The sequence below is a fragment of the Aspergillus pseudonomiae genome (assembly GCF_009193645.1).
Source record: "Aspergillus pseudonomiae strain CBS 119388 unplaced genomic scaffold BDV37scaffold_109, whole genome shotgun sequence".
NCBI classification, from domain to species: Eukaryota; Fungi; Ascomycota; class Eurotiomycetes; order Eurotiales; family Aspergillaceae; genus Aspergillus; species Aspergillus pseudonomiae.
Genome location: NW_022476101.1, coordinates 79,884 through 100,023, shown reverse-complemented (window position 1 = coordinate 100,023; position 20,140 = coordinate 79,884). Strand labels below are relative to the sequence as shown.

The window sequence follows — 20,140 nt, the reverse complement described above, 5'->3', positions numbered from 1 at the left end:
TACAGAGTAGGCGGTGTATCGCGAAGGAACAACGCTTTCGCGAATGCCGAGTTATCTCCGGTCACAGGACTCCGATCACGAGATTCTGGGGAACCTCCGCCACACGCGGTAAATGACTGGATCAGCGACGGAACTTCCGAGGTCCATTTATCCTTCGGTGCCGATAAGCTTCTCTTTCCCTTTCCCGCCTTCCACGTCTTCTCCAACTCCTCTCTCTCATCCTCGTGAACGTGCCCTTCCTGAGTTTTTGTCACATCCTCCTTTCGTGCCAGTTAACCTACTGGAGTAATTGCCAAAATGGCTCGCGAGGAGCTCATCTCCTCTGCAGTAAGTCTGCGCTATATTCATCTGAGATATGCTGTTGGCGAAGTCGGAGTTGACCGGTCTCCTCATTTCTAGATTACCTGTGCGTGTTCCACGTCGACTGTCGACTCCAGTCGCCTTCGGTTTCATTGCTAACTGCCCAGCAGTCCTTCAAGATCCTTCAGTAGCATCGTCGCCGGTCGAGAAGAAAGTCGCATTTCTTCAGTCTAAGAACCTTACGCAAGAGGAGATCGACATCGCTCTCGCCCGAGTAGGTGAAGGCCCGGCTGGAGCTACTGCTGTAACTGCATCGTCAGGGTACCAGCCGTCTTCACAACCACCTGCCTACCGAGGTCCACCGCCACCTGTCCAAGGATATGGATATGGCTACCCTCCATATGGCCAATGGCAGCCTCCGCCTCCGGAGTACGTTCACATCTCTCCCCGGAGCGATAAATGAGTGTGCAAGCTAATCTATTACGTGGCAGGCCCCCAAAGAGGGATTGGCGCGATTGGTTCATTATGGCCACAACAGTAGGAGGCGTAGGATATGGGCTCTACTTTGTCGCTAAGGTTAGTAACGTAGTGAGCCTGATTTATCTCATACCATTGAAGCATAGGTCTAATACGATTTCCAGCGCTATATCACACCCCTTATCGCACCGCCCACTCCACCCCAACTAGAACAGGACAAGGAGAACATTGATGAACAATTTTCTCGTGCCTTTGCTTTGATTGAACAACTCTCTACAGATACTGCAGCGCTGAAGTCAGCTGAGGAGTCGCGCACGGAGCGCCTAGACACTGCCCTGCGGGAGGTCGAGAACCTTGTGGCTGATTTGAAGAACGCTTCACGTCGGAGAGACGATGAAACCCGTCGCATCAGCGATGAGGTCAAGTCATTGAAAGATGCTATCCCTAAGGCCCTGGAAGGTGCTCGGGAAGGAAATGAGAACCGCTTGAAGGAACTGGGAACCGAATTGAAGAGTTTGAAGGTGTTGTTGGGCAACAGGCTCGGAGGCAGCGGAGCTGCTACCTCCCCCAACACTGCAAAATCTAGTGCCCTGCCTACTATGTCGGGCGCCCCTCGTCCTACGGAAGAGTCCCCTGCTTCTCCAGCCACCAACGGTACCACAGCGACGTCGACCGAACAAGCTACACAGCCGTCGTCTACTGCCTCAACACCGTCGAACCAGACCACTCCTGCAGCGAGCAGTAGCCCTCTGTCCCAGTTCAGCCGATCCGCTTCCATCCCTGCCTGGCAAATGGCCGCTGCCAACCGCTCGAAGAATGCGTCCCCATCCACTCCCACTTCTTCTACTGCGGATAACTCTACTAAGCCTGCCGACGAGCAAGCTGCTCCGGCCAGCTAAAGCCTTCGCCGCTTCTTTCACGCTCTTCATGTAGATTTCTTCATCTTTACTTTTCTGCTGGGGTTTCTTTTCATTCTTGTGATTGTATTCACTATGGAGATAATGATTTGGTTGTTGGATTGGACGTTCTTATTCCCGGTTACGTGATCAAGAATTCGAGAGGTCGTGCATAGTTGTAGCATTATACGGGATTGAATATGTATTTGGTGTTCTGTCAGTCGCTACCTCGCAAGTCCCTATAGCATCCAATATAGGTTCCACCTCAGGAACATAATTGCGACAATTGAGTACAAGCCAGCCGAAGAACATTGGAATGTAACCAAAAGATAAGCTCCTTCAATTTACCCCAAAACGGCAACCACCCGCAAAGCTTGGCATTTCTCAACTCCCGCGACGTCAGCGGCCGATAAATTCATCCCATTATACGTACATCATCTCCAAGACACCGAATAACCCACCCAACAGAATGTCCACCCGCGAACACTCCTCGCACCGACATCCGCGCCCCCACCGAGGAAGCGACTCTCGCTCCCGCTCCCCAGACAAACACAGACGCCATCACCACCGCGATCGCGATCGCAGCCATCGACACCACCACAGAAGCCACAACCATGACCGTCGCGAACGCCGCCCCGAACCATCGGCGAAACCAATCGTCCTCCCCTTCCAAGCACGGGAGCTCTCCAAGCGCGACCTCTCGACCTACGAGCCCATGTTCGCCATGTACCTGGACATCCAGAAGGGGATCCTCCTAGAAGATCTCAGCGAAGACGAAGTCAAAGGACGATGGAAGAGCTTCATCAACAAATGGTAAAGGGCGCCTTTCCCTCTCCCCCCGTACATAATTCCCGATGCACTAGTACATAGTCTGGAAAACTGACATATCAGGAACCGTGGAGAACTCGCGGAAGGGTGGTACGATCCGAGTACCCTTGAGAAAGCGCGCCGTAGCGCCCAGGACGAGCCCATTGCGTCTGCTTCCGGGCGGCACCGCCGGTCCCCGGATTACGGCCGGGGCGAGGATGAAAGGGCAGACCAGGGGGAGGAGGATAATCCCGACGAGGATGAGGATGACTATGGGCCTGTTCTGCCGAAATATGACCAGTTGGGTAGATATGACGGTGGTCGCGCGGGACAATCTTCTGGGCCGACTATTCCTACGATGCAGGATCTGGAGTTGCGGAAAGGTATGAGTGGATTTCGGTACTTGGTTTTGGTTGTTTTACTTTTGCTAATCTGGAGATTGCATAGAATCGGCTATTGAGGATGCTATGGCGGCGCGGGAGGACTCATGGAAACAGCACCGTGCTGAGGTACGCTCGCATCGGTCTGAGTTACGACAGATGGAAGATGAGGTTGCGCCGCGGGCTGAACCGGGGACTCATGAGCGGAAGATGGAGAAACGCCAGGAGGCTGCTGCTGCGAATCGAGCCTTTGCTGAGTCTCGGCGGGGTGCTTCTCCTGATGGGGCCCCGGAAGATGAACTGATGGGTTCCGCGGACAATGATCTGGACGCCCTCAAGAGGGCTAAGGCGACAGAGCAGCGGAAGAAGAACGAGCGGGAAATTCGGAGGGAAGAAATACTCCGCGCACGCGCTGCTGAGCGGGAGGAAAGATTGCAGCAATATCGCCAGAAGGAGGATGAAACCATTGGGTGGCTTAAGGCTCTGGCAAAACAGCGGTTTGGGTGATAACCTATGCTTCTGTCTACAGCTCGAATTTCTACTGTACAGAAGGAGGTCTTGTCAATCATATCTACTGCCGTGCGCCATAACTGTTCACCTAGAATCAAACATATATCAGACACAATGTAAATTTATATTAGTAGTATATCCTCACTGTAATGCTAATGAGTTTTGCCCTAAACCCTGCAGCAATGAAACGCATCCTTGCATGCTGCAGTACTAACAAACAAGTAATATGTTTTCGAAACAAGGGATGCCCTGCAGGCCTATGGATCTAGAATAGGTTTCGAATGATGTTGTGCTTACTGGTTACATTGAACATGTTCCCCAGATACTGATGGCAGCGACGCTGTTTTCAACCCACACTCCCTGCCTCTCCTCATTTCATACTGCCTCGGTGCCCTTGAGCAATTAATGTCTCCTAGTATTCCGAGGAACTGCATTGTCTTTTACATTGAGCAACCGGGGTTCGACCGGGTCCTATATGGGAGATATATCTGGGTATAGTAACATGCACTCTCCTTCTATATTTTTTCATTCCTTCCCATATTTACACTCTATCAACGCCTACCCGCGAGAGTTTTCTAATCCAAGAGCGACAAGGAGATTGATGTCTAGCCTTAACTGGAGAAGCAACCAAGACTAGGACCTCCGGCCCAAATCAAGGTTGGCAACCAGCCTCAAGTGGTCAGTTCCATCCACTGGGGCCTCGCCACCGAAGAACGGCTTCACGGCAACCTCAACAGTCTCCTCAAAGAGACGGCCAACTACTTCCTCCTTGAGTTCTTCACCCGTCTGGGCAAAGTCCGGATAGGCGTTCATCTCCAGTAACCAGGCGGTGCCATCTCCATCGACCAAAAAGTCCACACCGAAAAGCTCGAATGCATTTGGGAGTGTCTGGAAATGAACCATCATTCCACGGGCAGCAGCCTCAAAAGCTTCACCACTCACAGCGCAGATTTGGTCAAACACCTTCTCCTTCCAATCGGGGCTGAGTCCAGGGACGTGGGGATCTAATTGCCAAAACCGCCGGACGGTTCCTTCGTTGGCGCTTCCACCTTCCTGGAAGCAGGTATTCGTAAGATGCCTCGCCAGATCAGTGACTTCGTCTTCATCCTCCGAAGGTGGACAGTATGGCTTTGCAGCAAATAGAGCCAACATTTCCTTGAAGACATACACTTTCAAAGAACCCACTGCGAGGACATAAGTGCGGATGTGGAACTTGCGGTTAGATGACGAGGGGAGAAGGAGGGGGGGATCGATATATGGTTGCGCAATGAAATGGCGTAATTGGGAGGTGACCACTCCTGTTCCATTCTCACCCTCGTCATCCTCCTCTTCGGCTCGCTCCGATCCACTTTCTATATCAGACTCATCGACTTCCCATTCCTCAAATATTTCGCGTAGTTGGTCTTCGCTGCTGAAGAGTCGAATTCCTTGTCCCCGATCACTCATTCCGGGTTTAAGGATCCACCACTCTTTTTCATGATCAGGCCTTTCCTCATTCTTTTGCAGACTGTCCCGTAGTTCGTAGGCTTCCAGCAACGCGTCGTCGAGGAACTCTGCGTAGTCTAGCTCGAAATCGAATCCAGGTTTGAAATGCTTTCCTAGGACGCTGTCTGGGTGTTTCGTCACCCAGTTGGAGATTGTGTTAGAAAGGTAATGTTTGCGAATCAACGCCTTGCGGATAATGTAGGCGTTCGCCAAGGATGTAGATGAATGTAGCATGACATGTTCGAAGTCGAGTCGCTCGTATTCACGGTACTGGAAAAGAGGCGCCGAGCGAGACGGAAGGTCTGACAGTGAAGATATCGTCTTATAGCGACCCTTGCCAAGGCGACGCTGCAGGGCCTGTTCCATCAAATCCTGAACATATGGAACGTCACTGTCCACAATGGAGTATAACGTAGGCTCATCATTATCCGGTCTACATGATATTGATCTATCAGAATGCCGGTCTTCCAAAAGAACCACAGGTAACAAGTGATAAGACAATGCCGGGGAAGGGAAGAAAAGCCAGAAGTATGTCAAAAGTTTAGAAGTTTAAAGTTCCGCAACATTATGTTCTAGGCAGTCATATCTAATCTTGGCTTCACTCGCCGAGAAAGTCCACTCACAGCTTGATCTCTCCTTGAATACCGGGTTGATGCATGAAGTTAGCTCTCAGAGGCGTAACACTGGCACGAGTTAGCGACCATCATGACAGTATACTCGGGTGAGATAGAGGAATTGATATACCTTGTCATTCCTTCTTTGACGACCCAACCATCATTGCCCGGTGCGCTTTCCTCCACACTCCTGTAGACATCTGAGAAGTTCGGTGCCCACTGGAAATGTTTGTGTTGAATCCGAGATCTTCTCGGGGTAGTTCCATTCGTATTCGTAGATAATTCTTCGCCTACTGTCTGATCCTGGTGCCGCACATTGTGCTCCTGCAGCTCGGGATTCACATTCGGCACCGAGGCATCGACAGCTCGGAAACAGCTACCAGATGTCCATCGGTTATCAAGCATGTCAGTATAAAGCACCTTGCTCTGGCTCACACCGGGTTCTAATGGCACATTGACGCTGTAAAGGTCTACACCGTCCGCCCAGTTCTTTGCAAGATACTCGATCAACCGAACCGAATGACGCGACGCCTCGGCAATGACAACGGGGTCGTGGTCCCTTGAACTGAAAGCGTACGACAGTGCAACCGAGCGCTTTCCACAGACAGCTGCCTCCATAGCACCACCAATTGTCCCACTAGATAAGGCAAATAGGGCCGTTGAATTGCGCCCGTAATTCGGACCAGACACCACCAGATCAATAGGGCCACGATCCTCAAAATAGTGGTATAACCCAATTTGCACACAGCTGGCCGGGGTAGAATCGACGAGGATCCATTCATCGCCATCCTTGTCATCGTCAGCAGGATCACTGCCTCGAGGCAGTTCGTGTGTCGTTCCATCATCCTTATGCAGGGTTCCAGGACGGAAGTAGGTAGGCTTTACGGAGGCGCCGATTAAGTGGGCTTTGCCGATCCATGATCGTTGCTGATGTGGGAGAACTACGGAGACCACATGGCCTGCCGACTGTAGCGCAACGACGAAAGAATGAACATAAGGAGAGGACTGATTTGACGGAGGGCCGTCGTCGTTCACAACCTAAGGGAGCACCTCACTCTAAGCAAATGCAAATGCGACAAGCGGGGGTAGAGTATGCGATTGAAGAACAGACGGAAGGGTTGTAGAACAAAGACACTCACCAGAATATGCATTGAGGGCCAGTAGTAAGGAAGATAGGACTCAGTAGTCTCAGGCTTGTGGTCGGAGAGGTAAGAAAGATGGTCGAACAATTGGGACTGATTTTCCCTTTTTTTCCCCGCCTTTGCCAACAGCCCACTTTCCGTTATCGATAACGCCATCGCCATCACTATTTATATAACGTAGCACTACTTTGGACACCAATTCATTCACCATGCAGCCTAACATGTGTTTCGTGTACACCCGACGACCCGCATAAGAAAATAGTGCCGAGTATACAGAAAGCAGTGTTACTACAGGACATTTACTCCTCAAAGAGATCTCGATCAACACAACACAATGGTTCCCGCTGATGATTGGGTATCGATACAGTGAAAAAACGCCGGGTTGGAAATCATTACAACAGGCCTCGAAGCAGGTTAGGAGTGCTCGTGATTGAACAGGCGGCTTCGCCTTCGTTGAACGCCGCGAGCCTCAGCACTTTCCAGCCCAGTCCCCGCACCGACTTCCTCGGACGAAATTGTACCTCGGTCTCTTGGCGAACCATCAGACTCGTCGTCATCTGCCTCATATTCGTCTTCTCTCTTGATCCTCCGTCTCTCTTCGGGATTAGCGGAAGAAGTAGAGGGTGCTTCCATGAGAGAGGATGTTTCCTCAGAAGGTTCCTGCTTGATCGGTGTTTCGTCGCCCGCTTCTTCCTTCATCTCCGGTTCATGCGTGCCCGTGCTTGATAAGGAAGCTATAATCACCCAAGAAATGCTTGCCGACGTCATACAGATACTCCAGAACAAGGAACTAAAGATGAAGAACGACGTGATCTTCCAGTTGTACATCATCCATCTGCTGTACCGTCAGTCACAATAGCCACACCCCAGAAACAACGTTGGGACCCCGGGAGCCCATACCTCAATCCAGTAAACCTAGCTTTGAATTCCACCGTTGCTTTGTATATTTGCATCTCCTCGTTACTATGAATTTCCAGCCGCAAACTTTCAGGCAGATTACGCCGTCCGCGAGCAAATTCAACCCGTTCCATCATTGGTACCACCAGCTTCTCTGCTTCCCGTGTCCAGCCAAACACATAGAACGGCATAAGTGAGAGCTTGCTGGCGGTGTCCACTAGAGGCGAGGCGTATGTCAGGATGGCAGGACGTCGCGATCGTGAGAGAGGGAATGTAGAGCTATTCGTGCCCGTCAGGACAGATGTCGAAGGCTGGGAAACGAGGGTAAGATCGAGCATGAAATTCCCAGCAGCAAGGTTTGAGGGGGTACGAGGCAACTCAAGTTCCACGTTGACGTCGTATGCCTGAAGAGAGACCAATTCGGAGCCGAGGGAGGCGATTCCCCAAGGATGCCCATCACTATTAGCAAGTACAATCAGCAAGCAAATCTCTCAGGTCAAAGAACGCCTCTTATCACCAGAGGGTCGCCGATCAATGCTTTACTCACCCGAATTGTAAATGTACCACGCGTCCAACGCCGACTTGGGGAACGAATCGATAGTAGAAAACCCCATAGGCGAGGGCGGACCCAAACAGCATGCATAGGCCCGTGCCAATAAATAGCAAGGTTCCCAAATAAGCCTTCTGGGCTTGTTTTGAGAAGAACGGCCGGGTGTACCTGACCAGCGCGTTCTGCGCGTTATGCTAGATGTTAGGGTACCAACTCGATTATCTCCCGTGTGGTGCTAGCTCTTACCGTTGTTCTAGTTAAAGCTGTAGGCTTATGATCTGCATCTTCCTCAGATGAATAATCAGATTCCATGATGCGGTAATTCGGGAAGTAATGCGAGGGTAATTGAAGCGATATCCGTGGCAGCTGTGTTGGAGTACAAGTTTTAAGTCTACCTGAGCTATTTTGATGGGTCGCGTCGACGTCACAGGGTCTCACTCCGCGGGAACATGTGAAACCTTCCTTCCAAGGTATCCATTTCAACTCTCCCTCTACATATACATAGAGCTACAACACAGGACCTACGGCTCTAGTAACTCAATTCTTTGAAAATCAATTACAATGGAATTGCACACTCATTATTCCATGTCAACCTGATCAAACTCCCAATGCCATTGAAAATGCAAAGTAGAACAAAACCTCATTATACCCCCGTATTTTTATACTTATCGTTACAGGCTACCAGAACAGGCGTGACACAAATGTCCAACAGAAGTACAAGGGAGAAAGGAATTGAAAAAAAAAAGAAAAAGTGGGGTGAAGGAAGAAATATAGGTAGATAAAGGAAAAGAAAAAAATGATAAAAGGCTTCATGCAGCTTTGAATCATGCTGACATGTCCTCCTAGTGGTATGCATATTCCCCCCAGAAACCCAACCGAGAAATGATAACAAGGTAAAGCAGTGCAACGGGCCACTAAAAAAGATAATAGAGAATAAGAACCCTTCAAATCATACATTCCAGCAGAGCTCCGTAATATGGATGCTACATGTCATGAGCGGCATCGGCGATCACCATGAAAAAATTCATGTCAGAAATAAGTAAGACATCGTGGCAAGGTCAAGTTCTTCGTATTAATAGAGAATATAGCAAAGGTGCTGATTCTTCGTCAATGCCTAGGTCAATGCTCTAGGGCTTTGCTGTTGAATGTGCTGCAGGAGTGCATCGAATAAACGACCGATCTAATGACATCTCTGGTTAGTTGCCTGCTCAATCGAGGGAGCGCGGGATAATATTAACTCACCTCAGGCGCCGCTTGAATAAAGGGAAGACGGAAAAAGGTGTAGCTGCGATTCTGAAGCAGTTCCTGCAGAGTTATAATTAATCCCCAAGGGTGAGGACGATGGACGATAAGTCGCTCAAGCAACACCCGAATAATCTGCTGGCGGATGTCGGACTCATCCTGTTCCGAGTAGTCGGAACCGAACAAACGGAGAATCGCGAAACTGAAGAAGTAGGTGTGGCTGTTAGGATACCGAAGCTGGTTCGCCATCGCACTCAACAGGTAATAGCGCGCCTCAGGCCGCAAGGCTTTCGCTAACTTCTCAAGAAGGGCTGAATGAGGGGAGTTGTCAAATGCTGCACGAGTGTTGCCCTTAGATGCATTGTCAGAGACAGCGCTCTGGCCGATGTAGAGCACCAGTGCGTTCAAAAGCACCACATTGACATTGATTGGCGTGTAGAAAAGGCCGGTCTCTTTGGTAGTCGGGTTGTACACGGCTTCACAAATCTGCTGCAAAGCCGATTCCGACGCATTCCCACTCTGAAGCGAAGCGTCAACCACACCCTTGATGTTGGCCTGCTGGAGTGGAGCTGCCGTGTCACCAGCGATCTTTGGCGCTTCCCGCATTTCCTCTAGCCGTTCAACCTTCAGACCCTCTCTAAACGGATCTGGCAGTTTGTGGAAGGATGACGGATAGGCGCTCAGGACAAGGTTTCGAAGCTGAGCGCAATGTGCGGGGATAACATTGCAGAACTGGAAATGATTTTCCGCCACAAACTCGGGGAAGTCATGATGCAAGATCAGCAAGATACGGAGCACGCCCTTATACATGTCCTTGATAACATAGGAGATATTTGCAGGCTTGAGTTGCTCGCCGATATAGGCAAGAAGAGCTTGCATGATCTCGCAGTAAGGGCCCCAGCCCGTACGCTCTGGCATGTTCAACATACCTGACATGAAGAACCTGTGCGAGACCAACGCCAGCCAACCGTAAACAAACGCGGGGCAGTACTTAGGTTGGAGTGACAAGAATTTGTTAGCCAAGGCGAACATCATCTCCTGATGTTGTTCGCTCTGTTGAAGGCCGTTCAATGAATATTCGCAAAGGATACTTGAGAAGAGCCTGAAGAAGACGCGCTGGTTGAAAGCTTCCCCTCTCATGACATGATGGTGGTTGAGAACGAGCACTAGCAATGACAGGATGGAATTGAAGTAGACTGACTTGCTAGTCTTGGTAGCTCCTGGCGTCTCGCCCTGGAATTTGACAAGTAGTACAACCAGTTTTGCGAGGGCATCGATGTAGAGGTAGGCCTCATCAAGGCTGCCATTAGGATTTTGAGACTCATGCTCAAACATTGCAACGGAAATATCAATGCTAAGACGGAAGAATAAGGCAGAATCTTCTTGGTTGTCCATGACTTGTCTCTCATGGATATCCTTGAGGAAAGAATAATAGGTGCGATCGACTGCGCCTGGAGCCTTGTAGATTCCGATCCATTCGCTAAAAATGTATTCCATCTGATCACGCTTAGATCTCGATTTATCACTGAGCAGAGGGTTAACTACTTCAGGAATCCCAGACTCGCGCAGTTTGTTGATAATATCACTGGCAGTTGAAAGACTGGAGTCTTCTGCAAGCCACTGGCTCATAGCTTCAAGACTGCCTGAGAAGTCAGACCTCAAGGCGGAAGGCTCTTCGCTGAAAAGAACACGGTCCATCAGATTGGCAAGGACATCTAGAGCACCGGTATTCTTCTGGAGGATAAGCCTTGTCAATATCATATCGACGCGACGAATATCCAAAAGCCCAGCATCAATGAGAGCGACAGTAACTGGGACATTGAACATGTGCTCATCATCAACTTCCGATAAGACCGCCCAGGTGTATCGTGCTACCAGAGACGACATGTCGCACAGCTTGGCAAGAAGATGTACGAGTACTTCAATCTCTAATGTGCCTTGTGTCTGCGAGAATAGACTTGTGCAGATCTTGAGCGACGTCAACCGTGCGAGCTCCTCACCGTTGGGAGATGCGAGAATAGCCCGCAAGGCTTGGTTGTACTCTTGTAGGACGCCGCTCTCTCTTCCGAGATCTCTAACACGCTCCTCAGACGCGTTTCTTGCAGCTTGTTGAAGATCGGAAACGATGCTCTCGACCTTCTCGCGTGGACTCTGTGCTTCAAGGAAACCATTGAGCTGCGACTGTGCGCTGACAAGCCCAGACTGCTGCAATCTGGCATCCTGTTGCGCCTGTGGTGTCCTGTGAGGAACAGCAGGCTGCTCTGCAGGCGTAGAAAGGTTCGGTATGGCGGTATAAGGGTCCTGTAGAACATCTTGGATGCGGCCAGAGTCAGTCGAAACATTGGGGATATGAGTTGTTCCCGGCCCACGAGACTGGCGGGCAAACTCTTCATAGATAGCCAGCTGTTCTTTGTTGAGTCCACCAGGTGCCTGTCGGTAAGGCTCTGGAATGAAAAGCCCCCAGCGATTCATAGATGGATCAATGAATGGTTCATTGGGCCTAGCAGCACGGTGACGGCGACGGGCTTCTAACTGCGGCTCGATGACCTTCTCGATCTCTGGAAGCGATTTTTCTTCTGCTGCCTTCTCCACAATGCCACAGGCAGCATCCAGGTTATCATTTACACACATTAGTATAAGCCCCTCAGGCATAGGCTGATCCGAATACTCCTGCTGAATCATACGGATATAGTTGGTCATGCTGACCTTCAGAGGCTCTTTGCAAGTGACAAGGGCCAGGCTACCAGCAAGTTGCCTAACCATTATGCCAGCCGCATGTCGGACTTTTTCCTCGTCGGGCTCCATGGCGAAATCCTTTGATACCAATTGAACTGTCGAGATGGAGGCAATGGTTACCGATCGTTCCACCACAGGCGTTATAATCTCTGCAATAGCACGTTCCACAGAGCTGTGTACAATTTGTCGAAGAACATTGGGGTCAACCATGCTGCTTGCGGACGATGGTAAGACAAGGATCTTATCTAAACTTGGCAGCGTCGACATAATAGCGGCGGGTGAGAGCCTCTCGTGACGAATGCCTTGGTTGATGCTGGTAAGTGCCATGTCTTCAAACGCTTCGAGACCTTCAGGAATGTTGGCTGTTGACAACGCATCCTCAATGTGCGCTGAACGGTCTCGGATGATGACGGACGGTTCAATGGCTTTATGATCGAGATCAAGGTCTTTGCATAGAACCTCTATTTCAAATTTGAGATTCAGTTTCAATTCAGCAAAGTGATAGAGCTCCATCAAAAGCGCCAGGATGTCCATGAGCCAAGGATTTGGCGGGTTGAAGACTGTAGACTTGGTAGCCTGGACCAACACTTTACAAGTGAATGGGATCACGATCGTTAGGCGTTGGCTGTCATAACCTTCCAAGAGGAGCCCCTTGAAGTACACATTTTTGTGCTTGATTGGCTTATCTTTTGCGATAGTCAAGGATCCAAGCCATAACCCAAGGTTCTTTAAATGTCCACGGTCGGTGGAATTATTCAAAGTGGCCTCGGAATTGAGCAGCTTGGAAACGCAGACGTATGTTTCTCGCAAAACTTCTGCCCAAAGTACCCTATCGTTAATGCGATCAAGGAGATCAAGATACAACTGCTGGAAGTTAGGCTGCAGTTTCGCTCGTTCTTCCACCAAATACGAAGCAAACCATTGGTGGTGTTGATCCCGAAGAACATCGGTGAGATCTCGTAGCTTCTCCTCGATGTTCTGCTCCGAGACGTTGTTCAGTACGAATAGAATCTTGTCCTGCACATCCTCATCGGGATCCTTGTAGACTTCAGGTCGGAGAGGGGGGTCAACATGTACAGAAATGAATTTACGAGTTGTTCCGTCAGCGGTAGCAGTCTCGTCCACAACATTACCATTAGTCAAGGATCCAGCGGAAGTATTATCGAGTCTACCAGTATCGGAGTCGCGGGCCTGGTTTCCTTGTTCGTGGAGCACCTCTTCGGCTTTCTGAAAGATTGGGGAGCCTTGCAAAGTCGGAATCTGCAATAATAGATGACAAAAGCCAGCCCATTCTGGGAGTCGGTTGATCAATTGCTCGATAGCTTCCACTCCAAACTTGTACATCGGGTCGTGCATATCATGTTCGCGCACGGCTTCCAAAATCATGCCCAAACCAACCTTCAGAGTGATGCCATCCACAAGTCGGAAGTTAATGATACCACCAAACATGACAGCTGTCTTTGTGAGAGCTTCCAATGGATACTCATGGTAGCAATGATACTCGTCAATGAGTCCGTGGACCATACAAGCAAATAAGTCTTGTTCAGCGGGTTCGCGCGAAGACTTATATCGTCTCATCAACTCGAGAATCTCTCTCAGGGACAGTTCTTCATGATACATCTTGCCGAACAACTCCTGCATCTGTTTGTCAACGGCCTCAGGCAAAGAGTTTCCGTTTTCACCGTTGGCATCGATAATATCGTCAAAACCTTCTCCGTAGTTGATCAGCCTAGGATATGTCTGGATACAGATCCGTTGCACTGGTGTAAGATTCTCACGATCACCAACGTATTCCTCCAAGACTGACAGCAAGGTATAGACGGTCTTCACAGAAAGGCTGACCATTTGAGGTGCGGGTTGCTCTTTCCTTTGGACATGAAGTTCGTCCTCCGCTTTTATCCTCAGAAACTTGGATAATAAGCTGCCCATATCCATGGGACCTTTCTGAGCTGCGTTGCGCACCCATTGTTCCAAGTCGAAAGGCCCCTTGCGGTGAGCATAACAAGCAAGATCCATAGCGAGGCCATTCGTATATCCTAGGAGGAAATCCAGCCAATTGTATTCGACAGCATGCTCGTATATGGCAGCAGTAGAAGTCGGATCCTGAGTAAACGTAGTGAAAAGTTGCTCCGCCACCCATTGCTTATCTTGACGCCACGCTCCATGAAGGGCTAACTGGTATCCTTCCTCTTGCTTCAGGATAAAAACGACTAGTGTTCGGAGGACGAAGCTTTGCTGAACGTTCGTCCATGGCTGTGGCAGGGTCAATGCTGAGCACAGGAACACAGGGAGGTCATATTGAACGATGGCCTTGATAAGAAGTTGGCTCTCAGCGACTGCCCAGGAGGCCTGAGAGAACAACGAGAGGTCGAACAAAGCTCTCATGGCATCCAAAGATCGTAGGGGTGATTTTGCTGCACGCTCTCCTTGTAAACGAACAAGCTCGGGGCCATCCGCAAAAAAGTCTGGAGGGAAAGTAGCGCGAAGATTGGGGATTTGCGACACATCGGTTCGAGAGACAAGGAAAGCCGTGAGAAAGGACAGCTGAGTGTCACGATGTTCCCAGTCACCACCCCAGAGTTTCTGAACATCCAAGGTCGGGTCTTCCGACGCAGCTGCCAAGAGAGCCGAATATAGCTTGGCGAATTGTTTTGCATCCAGTCTCAAGCCCTCCCGATCGAAGTTTCGGAAAATCAACGGCCAGCTTATTTGTTTTTCACCGTAATGTGACTTGACGGCTGCGAGGAATGTTTCAAGGGAAAATTCCTGCCAATGTTGAGACAGAACCAAGAATAACAGTGCACTAGCAAGATGTTCCTCACTCCAGCATTCGGAGCCAGCTGAATTGATGGTTTCAGTCACAGCGTCCGGGTTTGAAGTTGCTTTCGGCCCCTTTGAGTGCAGCTGACGGACTAGAGTGTATCTCGGGTTGATGAAATTGAACATTTGTAGGGCAGATGCAATCTCAAAAGGCATCTCCACGCCCAGTCTCGTATAGCGTAGATTGGCTGCATATACGAGCTTAGCCTTCACTTCGTCCGTGAAATTGCGTGGTGGGTACAGAATAAAGCGCTCAATCGTCATTCCGATACAAGCATTCTTATAGTCCTTGGTTATCTCCGACGGGGTCGCAAGGCTTTGGAGGAATGGAGGTATCGAGTTGGAGAGGATGGCGTCAGCTAAAAGTGGGAATGGTGAGACACCGATCACTACTAGAAGCATCAAAAGTGACCGACTTACCCTTTGCGCGCAAATCCGACTTGTTGGCCATCTTGAAAGCCAGCGCAAGTGAAACTTTCAAGATCGGATCAAGTTTAAAATGATCCAGAAAAGTCGAAAGGTCAAAATCTCGAAAAATATCGCCTTCGGAAGTATCTACTGTCTCCGCGATCTTCTGGGCCTGTTCGATATCTTGAGATACCTTTTGCATCTCTTGTACCAGGAGAGGATAGTTTCCGGCATTTTCGACAGACTTATTCACACCGGGAAAGATCTGAGGGGCGTTGCCTGTGAGAAGGCGCCTGAAATATTTGGAAAAGACCTCCATGCCGTTGGACTCAACAAGCTAAAAACAGCAATATATTAAAAATAGCTCGCGTTGTAATGATTCCGAGTATAAATGAACCGACTTACTTTGTGGATCTGAGCAGCTTTCGTGTCCCACTTTTCTCGACCTTCTTTCTCCGTAATTGAATCTAGGAGAAGAAACACTTGAGCAATAGATATTTTTGTTAGCGAAGACTGGCTTGCGTGAGCTGCAGCTGCCGAGCCTGATTTGTCAGAAGGAAACCCTGTAGGTGAGTTTACCGTTGTCCCAGACGACAACGGAGAGAAGGTGGCGCCTCTGGAAGATCCCGTCCCACCTCCGCCTCCCCCGGAGCCTCCACCACCCGCGATAGAGCCCGCTGTGGAAGCCAGATGTGACCCAGACGACGGGGTATGGGCTCTGAATTTAGGAGACGAAAGAGATTGTCCGGGCTGCTGGTGTTGTTGCGAGCCAGATTGGAAGGAGGTGAAGGGTGACGGTGTGGAGGCAGGTGAGGGCGCGTTCCGGCCGCCTGGATAGCCCCGTGCGGAACTCAGAACCGCAGAGAAGGAGGAAGTCAATGGAGATGAAGTTGAACCGCCCGGACCAGGACTACTGGACTGAGGTGGCCCTCGGGAAGAGACAGAGGGGAAAGGTGACGATGCGAGGTTGTTGGTCGCAAGCGGAGTCAGTCCACGGCGAACGCTGGACTGGGACACGGATGGACCCCAGGCAGATTGCTGTGACCTTCCAGGCCTGGTCGTGGAAGACTTATCGGTGCCAGAAGCAATCGACGATTGGGAGGAAGGAGGAGGGGGAGGGAAGGTCATCTAGGAGACGCGATCATTTGATCTGAAGGCGACGACAAATTTTTATTCGTGACGACAGTCGACGGAAGTTTGCAACCTAATTATGACGCTGTAATTTATTTAATTGCAATAAGAGTAAATCTTGCGGTGGCAGAGCCGAAATAGGATGGCAATGAGGATGAATGTTGCTTCGTGGCACAGGTTGGAAGTTCCGAGTTAATGACGGACAGAGAAAGAGAGGTTGAGTGGACGGCAGGTGGAGATGATGCCTGAGGCTGACAGCACTAGCTCGGATTGGTGCTTAGTTTCGACCTCCACAGGCTGCAAGGCCCCAAGGCTGTCTTAGTACTAGGGCTTTGGAACATAAACAATGATGCCCAAGAGGACTACCTAACGGAAGCAACCAGAGAATTGAACCGCCATCAGGTTCTGTATGTAATTGATAAATACGAATCCTGTTTTACCGAGCATCTCTCTGTACAAAGTTTACGTTTCTACATTTTTTGCTGTCAAATGTCGCCGGCCTTCGTGATTGTACTGCATGCACGTGATCCGATGTTCCTTAGATTATGTAATATGTTAGTCACCATGCAATCGTTGCCTGTGTCAACAGCTACAAGTACTCCGACTCTCTAGAGACAATTAAGCTTACTTATAAAGGCGGTTTATGGCACCCCTTACTTACTACCATGCGTGATCAGGTTTGGCTTAGGCGATTACCTATCGGGAACTGCTTTCAGGTGACAGAGATATGAGCGTCCGAGGGCCTGAGATGACTCTATCTATTACAATTGAAATTGATGAAAACTTGTAGAGCATACGTGCGAAGTAAACATCATACCTATCTCTGAAGATAAGCATTGCCTTTATATGACGCTTCTTCCTCCTGAAGCTAAAGTCAACCACTATTCTCGGGCATTAGGGCATATACGTTTACTATTGAAGGGATAGACAATTATTAATATAGGAGGTGGGAGTGATAGGGTTTTTGAACCCCTTAAGTTCCCTCCAAACTTGCCTCTTTGGAAATAAATTCGGCTTGCGGGTGGTATATTAGACATAGATAGGAAAACTGACGAGTACAACGAGGTAGAATATGGAGATATCAATTCTTTATTAGTCAAGAGTTTTAATTTTTCTTTCCGTTTCTTTCCTTTAGGGAAAAGAGAAACAAATACAACACCTAACTGACATAGTATGCGGAGTTACTTGCAGACTTTGAAGTTTAAAGGCCAAATATATGGGAAGCTTCCACCGCAACTTGTAACATGCAGGTATGTCTGTGTGTATCTTCATCAACCTGGTGTTTATGACACTTTGTCTGTAAAAGGATGACCCTCAACCCTTTGGGGTCCTTTTTGGGGAGAGAAAACAGGAAACCACGCACTGGGGCCACATTGCTTTCATCAGTTTCATGTAAAAGGAGCCTCGGGGCTCCTGGGCGGAACAAGTGAGCATGGTATTTCCAATCGGCGGTCCCGGATATTCTTGCGAAGTAATAGAGGCATTCCCTCATGCTTAGAGCATTGGGGGTGGAGGCCTGAGAGCCATAAATGACCGGGGAAACTAGGAAGTGGAACATTGATTGTCACTTTATGAATATGGCCTGTTCGTAGGTGCAAATAAAGCCATACCTGCAGCCATATTCGTCCATGTGTTTGGTCACTTGGCCTATTAGAGACGTTAGCCTGAGGGTAAATCACTACATAGTTTAGCATGTATATGTATGTACCTAGCACTCGACCCAGCATTTCCGGCCGCATGTCATCCAAAACGGTATGCCACGGACATTTAAGCCCACCCACTAGTCGGGTTTGCCCATGGTCGAGGGATGGCTGCGCGATTGTATCCTGATAAAAGTCGGGAATCATATGTAGTCCAGTCGATCTGTCACCAAAACCGACCGACAATCCTTCAGTAGCCAGTACATCCCCAACCCCGTTCAGTGCACTTTCCTGAATGCTTCCTGCAACTCCAGTCTTAGTTGCTACAATGTATCTCTTCGTTGTCCGAAGGAGGGCTGTGCACTTGGGGCACCGAGATGGTAGGCGCGAATCTGCGAACTTAGAGGCCTGGCGCTCAATAGAAAAATGATAAAGACGGCTTCTTTTGATCAGATTAATGATTTGCGTAACTTTAAGCGGCAAAAAAATGAGCCAGGGGTTAGATCCTGAGAGGGAAGCTGCTTGGAAGTTGGATCCCTCTTGTGGATAGCTAAAATCGTGAATGTAATTGTGGACTGAAAGATAGCTCTGAAAAGTGGCCATTAGGGAAGGCCAACTGATATGCATCAATGGAATTATAGCTTGTGGGTTGTATATCAAACTGGTGTAGTTAATATAGGGATATTGTCAAGTGACTAGCAAACTCAATATTGAACACAATCTGAAATAGTTAATCATATTATATCAGCAGTGATGTTTGACTCGCCCATATTTATTCAATTTTTATATATTACCTAAGGATGAACACTATATGATGAACCCCTTGTTTTGATTCTGATTTATCAAACAAACTCAATCCGACATCGCCTCTTCCAATTCATACGATGTATTACTCAACAGCCCTGTCCTTAGAAATCTCGAAAACGTTCACTCACAATGAGTCCACAAATAGAAGAATACACGCTCATCAAGTTCGAAAGATCACAGATCAGAATAGGAGTCCATGGCTACATTCTTGCAAAGCTCATTTCAGAGAGAGTTGACCGTGTTCTCGGAGAGAGACGGGCAGTGTTTTATGCTAGCAGAGCAGAGGATGAAATGGAAGCTGTGGTCAAACTTCGTTTTCAGTAAGTCCTCCTGGCTTCGTCGACGGGCACCGTACCCGCATTGATGTATGCTTTGAAGTACACTAACATTTTGACTTCCAGGTTGCAATCGATGTGGCTGGATGAGCCTAGATCGTACGCCGACCACATAGAGTGGGGAAAGAGGATCTTTCAAGATGAGGTCCACGCGCTTCAGCTCTTACAGCCACTTCGCGGAACGCCAATCCTCTATGACCATGGCGTGCTACAACAGACTGACCGGCATGATTACCCTGGTGGGGTTATTCACGCTATTGCGATGTCAAAAATGCCCGGAAAACCTGCCACCGAGTATGAGGATCTAAGTAATACGGAGCGTGCCTATCTCAAGAGCAAGGTGATACACATTCTTGAGTAAGTCAAGCACTTGAGTACCCACTATCTGTATAGCTGTTAATCGTGTCATATAGAGACATACGTCTTCTCGGCTGGGAGATGGATGATGGTGCCCCCGACAATATTATCTACGACCGCCTCACAAGAAATGTGTACTAGTTTGCCGCTCCTAGGTTTTTCAACATTGCGCTGACTCCACTACAGTTCAATCACATGTGTTGCTTATGGAACAGATACAAAACCCACCGAATCCCGGCCTATAACGGAAAGAGATGGCCTCGTCCGTATTCTTGGGCAGAACATGTGGTGGATGTAACTCTGATCCGTCATTCCCAATGGCCAATGACACAAAGTAACACCATATTCTGCTAGGTGAACGCAGTTCTATTCTTGACTAGATGAGAGGTAGACCCTCACAGAGGTGTATCCGTCTGATAGGCGATTTTACCCCTTCTGCGCGTGGAAGTAGTCCGGCTGTCGCTCTCCACTATGAACGGACTCTAGGGGGCGCTTACAGCTGCCTGTGGTCGGAAGCAACTCCAAGCGCCTCAATTTATCAGATCATGAACGAAAGCGAAAGGCAATTCCAGATGGCTGAGATATCATTCAAATATTATTGTGTGG

General features: G+C 49.1%; 6 protein-coding genes across 6 annotated transcripts; 3 read left to right on the top strand and 3 right to left on the bottom strand.

The window, feature by feature from the left end:
• Positions 1 to 297: 297 nt before the first annotated feature.
• pex14 (putative peroxisomal membrane anchor protein (Pex14)) lies at positions 298 to 1,676 on the top strand (the record flags this gene model as incomplete). The annotated part of the gene is made up of 5 exons (XM_032088228.1): positions 298 to 327; positions 400 to 406; positions 471 to 729; positions 792 to 876; positions 942 to 1,676. 5 exons carry the CDS (start codon positions 298 to 300, stop codon positions 1,674 to 1,676), a joined length of 1,116 nt encoding a protein of 371 aa, XP_031936216.1.
• Positions 1,677 to 1,849: 173 nt separating this feature from the next.
• BDV37DRAFT_17330 (uncharacterized protein) lies at positions 1,850 to 3,685 on the top strand. Its single transcript, XM_032079370.1, has 3 exons — positions 1,850 to 2,486; positions 2,565 to 2,863; positions 2,928 to 3,685. The coding sequence occupies exons 1-3, from the start codon at positions 2,143 to 2,145 to the stop codon at positions 3,365 to 3,367; spliced, it is 1,083 nt and encodes a 360-aa protein (XP_031936215.1). The 5' UTR covers positions 1,850 to 2,142; the 3' UTR covers positions 3,368 to 3,685.
• BDV37DRAFT_17315 (putative acid phosphatase) lies at positions 3,686 to 6,899 on the bottom strand. The gene is made up of 4 exons (XM_032079369.1): positions 6,609 to 6,899; positions 5,600 to 6,507; positions 5,479 to 5,538; positions 3,686 to 5,288 (listed from the first exon to the last, which is right to left on the bottom strand). The coding sequence occupies exons 1-4, from the start codon at positions 6,771 to 6,773 to the stop codon at positions 4,004 to 4,006; spliced, it is 2,418 nt and encodes an 805-aa protein (XP_031936214.1). The 5' UTR covers positions 6,774 to 6,899; the 3' UTR covers positions 3,686 to 4,003.
• A 126-nt stretch (positions 6,900 to 7,025) lies between these two features.
• On the bottom strand, positions 7,026 to 8,370 carry BDV37DRAFT_288125 (seipin; the record flags this gene model as incomplete). Its single annotated transcript, XM_032088227.1, has 4 exons — positions 7,026 to 7,446; positions 7,512 to 7,967; positions 8,056 to 8,240; positions 8,305 to 8,370. 4 exons carry the CDS (start codon positions 8,368 to 8,370, stop codon positions 7,026 to 7,028), a joined length of 1,128 nt encoding a protein of 375 aa, XP_031936213.1.
• Positions 8,371 to 8,515: 145 nt separating this feature from the next.
• On the bottom strand, positions 8,516 to 16,560 carry BDV37DRAFT_262210 (CCR4-NOT core subunit CDC39). Its single transcript, XM_032083398.1, has 4 exons — positions 15,670 to 16,560; positions 15,277 to 15,601; positions 9,301 to 15,215; positions 8,516 to 9,238 (listed from the first exon to the last, which is right to left on the bottom strand). Exons 1-4 carry the CDS (start codon positions 16,390 to 16,392, stop codon positions 9,173 to 9,175), a joined length of 7,029 nt encoding a protein of 2,342 aa, XP_031936212.1. The 5' UTR covers positions 16,393 to 16,560; the 3' UTR covers positions 8,516 to 9,172.
• Positions 16,561 to 18,971: 2,411 nt separating this feature from the next.
• Positions 18,972 to 19,832, top strand: BDV37DRAFT_288123 (uncharacterized protein; the record flags this gene model as incomplete). Its single annotated transcript, XM_032088226.1, has 4 exons — positions 18,972 to 19,162; positions 19,244 to 19,534; positions 19,591 to 19,668; positions 19,721 to 19,832. 4 exons carry the CDS (start codon positions 18,972 to 18,974, stop codon positions 19,830 to 19,832), a joined length of 672 nt encoding a protein of 223 aa, XP_031936211.1.
• Positions 19,833 to 20,140: the final 308 nt, after the last annotated feature.